The following is a 7,575-nucleotide window of genomic DNA, read 5'->3' as shown; positions in this document are numbered from 1 at the left end:
AAGCTCTGGGCCACTGAGAGCAGGTTTAGACTGGACAGGTTGGTGTTTGAGAGGAAGGGAGACCTGGGCAGCAAGGAATTGCTCCTGCTCTTTGGAAGGATCATTTCCTAGAGACCAGGAAGCTCAGACCTGCTCCTCCACCTCCTGCAGAAGCTGGAGGAAGCAAGGAGTCTGCCAACAGTTCTGGTTTATGGAGCATATCAAACCAACCTTTTATTGTCCCAGGAATATTTACTCAAGTCTCTCAAGGCTTGTGGCAGAGCCACAAGTTTTTTGGCACAGCTCTTCCAGAGGCTTCTGCTAGCCCTGAAGAGAGTGTTTCATTGGTGGCTTAGAAGCAACAGAGCTCCAAGTTTCCAAATTGGGGTTTAAGAGGAGCTAAAAGGGCTTCAACTGGAGGAGGCTATCAAAGGAACAAGGGATTCATTCAGAACACGACTCATCAAGAACATGATAATGCAGAAGATGATAATCAAGAGATTAAAGCAACTCAGGATCTTCTACCAGGCTGAAATGATCTTCTCAATCTTGCACTCTCAGCCTTCCTCTTCTACAAGGCAGTTTTTAGATACCTCCAATTAGCTGTCCACTGCTGCATGGACCTGGGGTGTTGGTAGCACCTCATTTGTAGCATCTAGCACATTAGCAGACAGGTTCTTGAGGCCCAAGGCTCAACTGGGTCAATGTCCCAGCATTGGACACTTTAAAGATTCAGCTGGACAAGATGCTGGGCCATCATATCTAGACTGTGCTTTTATCAAGAAAGGTTGGACCAGATGATCCTGGAGGTCCCTTCCAAGCTGGTATTTAGGCCACAAGCATCAGACAGGACTTTTCTGGGTTGATTTTTCTTTCCCCTCCCCTACCTTTTTTGCCAGTCTTCTGCACACTTCACAAACCAGAGCTCTTTCCCAGGAGTTATACTGGTGAGCTGGGAATCCTCCACACAGAAAGCAAACCTAGGAGGAGGAGGAGGAATCAAGAGGTCATGAGAAGGTTCCTGTTGTCTCTGTGGTTAACAAAGAAGGTGCAATATGGATTACAGCTACTTCTAGGAGAAGCTGTTTGATGGGACATCCCGTGGAGCACCTCAACACACCATTAGCCTGGTGAATGGTTGGTTTGTTTCCTACTTTAAGATTTTATCTGGGGATCTTTGCCCCTCCTACCCCTCTGTTTAAGAGATGGTTGTCTTCTCATTGACCCAGGGGCCAGCCCTAACCCTTGACAACTGTAGAAACCAGGCTGCTGAATGCAGACAAGAGGTGACACTTCTTCAGAGCTCTGAGAGATGTGGGAAATCATCAATATCCACTGTTGTTCTCTGGGTCAGAACAACATCCAGATGGGATCTGGGAGCCCAGTGCTACCTGCTTGGCACCTTCTCCTTGGTTGCTCAGGTAGCTTTCCAGCTGCAGAGATCTCAGGAGGAACAATGTTGCTCAAAGAGTTGATGTCACCAGGTTGCCCCTTGCAGTTTTAGGTCTAGCTTGTGCAAAAATTGGCACATTGTGACTGTAAATAACAGCCATGCCCACCCCTATTCCAGGATTTTTGGTGCTTGAACCCTTCAGGTGTGACCTCAACCATCTGAAGGGAGGCTCATTTAGTCCTCAAGGGCAGGCAAGACAATCTCACAGCATCTAAATAAAGCCAAATAACAGCCCAGGGCTGATCTGCAGCAACTGGTTTTGCTTAAAACCTGGTTTGCAACCTCATGCTGTCCTGCACCAGGAGGGACCATCATCCCTGCTCACTGCAAGGAGGTTGGACTTAGATGACTTTTAAAGCTCCCACCCAACCCAAACCAATGTGGTGATTCTATCACGAAAAATGAAAGTTCAGGATACCAACCAAGTTCAAACCCCTCCATTTTCCTGGCTAGATTCTGAATATTTCCCTTTTTTTGATGGGAATGATTACCTCTGTTGTGTCTCCCCAGATTTCACACGGATACGTCTGATGTGGAGCTCCTGGGGAGACTTGGCAGGTCGATACCAGTAGCTCTTCAACTCCTTCCACAGATCATACCACGACTGAGATGTTCCTTCCCAGGTGAGCTTGATTTTTAACAGTTCACCCATGTCCTCTTCAGTATAGACCAGGAAGGTGTTAGTAGCATTTAAGCCAATTTGATCGAGCCTGAAAGAGAAGCAAGAGCCTCAACGTTTTCTTCCTCATGGAAGGATGCCAGATGCTCACTCATTCCCTGCAAGAAGTTCACCAGAGCCCTTTGCAGCTTATCAAATGTTCAACTGTCACCAGTTAATGACTGATTAGACTCATGAAAAAGGAGCTTAGGTAGCTGGTTCTACACAACCCACTGGGGAATTTGGCTCAGCCACCCTTCCAGAGCTTAAAAGGGAATTTCTTGTCTTGTGTTTCTTCTGGGAGAGGCTAAAGGAGGTCAAACAATGCCTCCAGAGATAAGGGTGCTTTCAGACTATGGCCAAATGGTGGAGAGAAGCAAAACAAAGGACTTCAGCAACGAGCCCTGAGGAGGACTGGGCACATGAAATTGCTTTCTCAGCAATAAATTAGAATGAAATGAGTGGATGGAAAGTTTTTGGAATGGTGATGAAAAGAGGCTGCTGGAGGAGTTTCACCAGTGATGCCACCTTGTCTAGTTCCAGTGGCTTTCTTTAGGGCTAGGAAGATGCTGAGGGGGCTGGAGCATCTCTGTGAGAAGGACAGGCTGAGAGCCCTGGGGCTGGTGAGCCTGGAGAAGACTCAGAGGGGATCTGATCAATGCTGAGCAAGAGCTAAAGGGTGGAGAGCAAGAGGCTGGGGCCAGACTCTGGTCAGTGGTGCCCAGCGACAGGACAAGGGGCAACGGGCACCAACTGGAACCCAGGAGGTGCCACCTGAGCAGGAGGAGAAACTTCTTTGGGGTGAGGGTGGCCGCGCCTGGAGCAGCTGCCCAGAGAGGCTGGGGCGGCTCCTGCTCTGGAGAGATCCCAAACCCCCCTGGATGCCATCCTAGGTGACCTGCTGGAGCAGGGGGCTTGGAGGAGATGATCTCCAGAGGTCCCTTCCAAGCCCTACCACAGACCAGCTTACTTACATTTCTAAAGAGAGAGGTTCAGAGTCTCCATTGGTGCCATGAAGGGTGACAGAGAATGTGGGATCCACCTCTCCCAGACTCTTGTAGCTGAAGACATGCATTTTCATCTGATAATGGTACACTGGAGAAAAACAAGGAGAGCACAGATGGAACGTGCTTTGTTGAGAGACAACACCACCCAGCATCACTCTCTGTGAAACAGTTTGGGCTGGCAAAGGCTGGAGCCCCCTCTGAGACACCACTGATGGCTTTGTCCTGTCTTCCTCCTTCAAGAGTTGACATTTACACAACACCAGCAGCAGGTTCACTCTGGGGAGGGCTTCCCAAACCTCAAAGCACTCTAAGGTCAGGCTCAGCTTGCAAGTATGACATGTGTGAACCAAAATGGGCCTCAACAGCCCAAGACCAGAGTCCTGGTGATAATTTTAGGTGGAGGAAGGAGCCCCAGGACAGCACCACAAGCAGGTACCACCGAAAGCCCAACGCTCGTCTTCGAGGCGCTCCCAAGAGGAGCAGCACCCCCTCTAGACCTTCCCCAACGTCGAGCCCGCTCCTCGAGGTGCCTTTTTAAGGAGGACCACCATACCTTTGAAGGGCATGTCTGCTCTTGTCTTCAGGTACATCTTGGTGTTCCTCCTGCTGCGGGTTTTGCGGGCGTTGTAGCCGATGCCGTTGCAGCGGTTCTTCCGGCAGCTCAGGCAGATCCCCTTCTTGAAGCGACTGGAGTCGGTGCATTGGAAGGCAAAGCTCTGCTTGTCTTGGTTGACCAAGGAGTCCACAAAGAGGTGCACAGAGCGCTCGTGTTCGCATTTGACCACCTCACCTATGGCTGGAGGGGCAAGAGTTGAGAGGGGGGCGTTTGGGTTAAGCCGTTTCTCGCCCCGGCTGGGAGTCGGGACTCGGTCGTAGCTCAACGTTGAGTTGGCCGTGGTCAAATCTGAACATCTGAGGGCTGGGGAGCAGTGGGGACCTGGTAGTGCTGGGTGAAGGGTTGGATTTGAGGATCTTAAAGGGTTCTTCCAACCAGAAGGACTCAGTGATTTTTCAAGAGGTTAGCAGAAGAGATTTGAAGAGGATTCTTCGCTTAGGCTCTACCATGAAGATGGTAAAGAAGATTCTAGACCCTGTTTATTATCAGGTGCTAGAATGGGAATATGCTGCTTAAGTTTCCTGCAGCTTTCTCCAGTAGATTCAGTGTCTCACCACCCTCATTGTAAAAAAATATCCTTCTATCTAGACTGAATCTTCCTCCTTTTAAACTATGAGCCCTTTGAAACTAAAAGGGACTTTTAGATGGAAGGAATTAAATCTAGATAAATGTAGATCATTAAAATTATTTAGATTTAGATAGAAGGAATAAATTCTTCAAGCTGAGGGTGGTGAGCCCCTGGCCCAGGTTGCCCAGAGAGGTGGTCACTGCCCCATCCCTGGAACCATCCCAGGGGAGGTTGGATGGAGCTCTGAGCAACCTGCTCTAGTTGGGGATGTCCCTGCTCCCTGCAGGGGGGTTGGATTTAGAGGACCTTGAAAGGTCCTTTCCCACCCAAACCATGCTGTGATTCTAGTACAGGCAGTTTAGAAGGAAAAAAAATAAGTTTTCTTGGCTCTTGTAAATCAGATCATCCCCCAGCATTGAGCCAGGTCTGTTTGTGAGGAGTTTAGACTGACCAGAGCCTTAATGGGTGGACTTGATGATCTTAAAGGTCTCTTCCAACCTACAGGATTGTATGAAAATAAGTAACAAAAACTTACTCCCATAGGCAATTGCTCCCAAGACATCACTTAAACCACAGCCAGGCTGGAAGTCTCCCCCGTTGGGGTAGATGTCAACGTGGCCTACAGGCATCTGGATCCCAATGCTGACACCCAGGGTCTCCCTGGTGTAGGTGTGAAGGACATCCACAAAGTTGGCATCATCAGGGGAGAGGCGCTTGCTCGGGTCCACCCCTTCAAACATGGGGCCAGCTGGATCCAAGCCTGGGGTTAGACACAGCACACAAGATGCCAAGGAAGACATGGGGTTATTTCCTACAGACCAGAGCCAGGAGCTTGCTGCTAGAAGCCCTCCTGCCCAGGTGCTGTCCCTGCCTCACTGATCTTGTCCCTCAAGATCTCATCACCATGGTCTTGAACAAAGGAAGAGGACTTATGTGACTTCAGGAGGACCAGACTGCTCTACAGCAGTGGCTTCAGGTAGCCTGGTGGAAGCAAAGAGTCTTTGCTAGGTCACAGAGTTGCTTCAAGATGAGCAAACACCAGAAGAGGTCTGAGCACCCCACGGAGACCAAAGCTGCCTTGGCAACATGGAATCTGTTTTCAGGCTGGACAGATGGAGGGACTCACACAAATTTAAGCAGCAGCCAGCTAATCCCTGCATCTGAGATCCCACGAGGGGTTTGGGACCTTCTGTTGACCTCTTGAGCCTCACCCCTAATCTGAAGCTGTCCTCCTGAACCAATCCCCAGCTTGATTGGTAAGTGATCTTCCTGCTTGCCTAAAAATTTGATGCTAGGCTCTGAGGAATTCTCACTGCCATTTAAACACTTCACACAACCCCCTGTACCATGCCCTAAGTTCTCAAGTGTTGAAATCCTCTGGAGTCAGAAGCACTCTCTTCAAGATATTTTCAGCATGAAGGGTTGGGGTGTTGGGTTTGTTGACCCCACATCCCAGAGGACAAACAGCACCCAATGGTTCTCCTTTCCTTGAGCAACTATGCTCACGTTGTCCTCTAGAAGGTTCCTCATTGAACCTTTGCTCCATTTGGGGTTCAAAATTAAGAAACTTTTTCAGGAAAAGAGACCTGTCATCTCCTCCTGCCACCACAGGTAGGAAACTTGTCATTTCTGAACGAGCAAGAGCCCCAAACAACAGCTCAGCAAGACAGGAAACGAGCCTCTTCGGGGAAACTGGCTGCTGCTGGGGAAAGGGAAGAGACTTCTTCAAAAGCCACTTGCCTGTAATTCTGCCTATCTTCCCATGGACGTGGTTGCCAGCAAAGCCAGCCACGTGGGCACCCAGGCTGTACCCAATCAGGTGGACATTCTCCAGCTGGAAAAGTGGGTTCTCCTGCAAAGGAAAAAAAAAAAAATGGGGGGGTAAAATCCTCATCAAGTCATTCAGGGCATCTGGCACCAGTGCCACGTGCAGGACTCTGAAGTCAAATTCTAAGGAGAGGTGGGGGAAAAAGCATCAAGACACGTTGAATGGGTTTGGACAGCACCCATCTTCCAACCTTCAGCTGTGAGGTTCTTCGTTTCAGAAGCACCTGGAGCAGCATCCCCATGGGATAGACCTCAGCAGTGGCCAAGGACTCGAGCACCCAGGTGGCACCTTCTCCCTTCCAACCTTCTCGCCGAGCCAACGCCGGCTTTGAACCCGAGCTTTGAGCCATCCCCCAACCTTGGAGGTTGGGATTACAGCAGGGCTTGGTGGACAGGGCTTGTGCAACAGGCCCTGGAGAAGCTCTTCACTCAGGTTACCTGCAACCAGTCGAGCAGCCTGGCGATGCTTTTCCCAACAAGCCTCGTGTTGTTCACGGCGTCGGTGTAGAGCTGGTGGGCGAGAGGGAGCCAGTCCACCACCACCACGTTGGCATCCTTCTCCCTCTCCTGAAGAGCAGCCACCAAGCTGCCCAGCCAGGTTTCGAACATGCCGCTCATCTGAAACAAAAAAAAATAGAGATTCAGGTGTTAGTTTCCAGCTCACGGGCCCCAAAATTGCCCAGGAGAGGTTGTTTGCATCTCATTTGCATATCCTGCTCCAGCTGCAAGCTTCGCCGCTTCTCACAGGCTGCGTTAATGGGGTGAGAAAAAACAGGTTTGGAGACTCGGCTGTCATTAGCCACGGTGGATTTTGGGGCAGGAGAGGGGGAGGAGGGCATTCCGTGGCACCTTATCAGTCCTCTCCTCCTCAAGAGCTTCAGAAATTTGGAAGGATTGCAAAATTATTTCACATAACGCCCCGGTGGAGCTGATAAGTGCCCTGGTGCTCAGGGCTCAGCCACATCAAATGGAGGAGAAGATAGGTTGATGAAGTCTGCCTGCCTCCTGCTTCTTCATCCAGGAGCCCAGGGAGAAGGGAAGAGCTTGGACAAGCAGCTGAAGTGACAGCAGGTCAAGCCAAGTGCCACCTTTGGGGTGGTCAGATAGAAGGATAGAGTTGTTGAGGTTGGAAAAGCCCTTCAAGATCATCAAGTCCAACCATCAACCCAACCACGACCATTAAACCGTGTCCCCAACTGCTACATCTACACTTTTCTTGAGCCCCTCCAGGGATGAGGTCTCCACCACCTCCCTGTGTCAACACCTCAGCACTTTTTTAGTACAGAAAGTTGAATTTTAAGGCAAATCTCTTGATCCCATTCACGTTCCAGAGGTAGGAAGCAATCTGGACTGATGCACAGAGTAACACCCAGGACCTCAGCTGCTGCTCCTAGGAAGCCCCCAGCTCTCAAAGCCTGAAAACGGCCCCGGACCCCCCCGGTTCTGTAGACTGGGAGCATTTTTGGG

General features: G+C 50.2%; 1 protein-coding gene across 1 annotated transcript; it reads right to left on the bottom strand.

Annotated features, from left to right (window-relative positions):
• Nucleotides 1-866: 866 nt before the first annotated feature.
• Nucleotides 867-6,726, bottom strand: LIPG (lipase, endothelial; the record flags this gene model as incomplete). The annotated part of the gene is made up of 7 exons (XM_008944048.1): nucleotides 867-959; nucleotides 1,924-2,142; nucleotides 3,065-3,185; nucleotides 3,651-3,893; nucleotides 4,817-5,041; nucleotides 6,022-6,133; nucleotides 6,547-6,726. Coding segments are annotated over 7 exons (1,193 nt in total), but the record flags the coding sequence as incomplete, so codon positions are not given.
• Between the last annotated feature and the right edge of the window lie 849 nt (nucleotides 6,727-7,575).

The sequence above is a fragment of the Merops nubicus genome, unplaced genomic scaffold, assembly GCF_000691845.1.
Source record: "Merops nubicus isolate BGI_N331 unplaced genomic scaffold, ASM69184v1 scaffold34817, whole genome shotgun sequence".
Lineage (NCBI taxonomy): Eukaryota > Metazoa > Chordata > Aves > Coraciiformes > Meropidae > Merops > Merops nubicus.
Note: the sequence above shows the minus strand (reverse complement) of the source record. Positions and strands in the feature narration are given on the sequence as shown.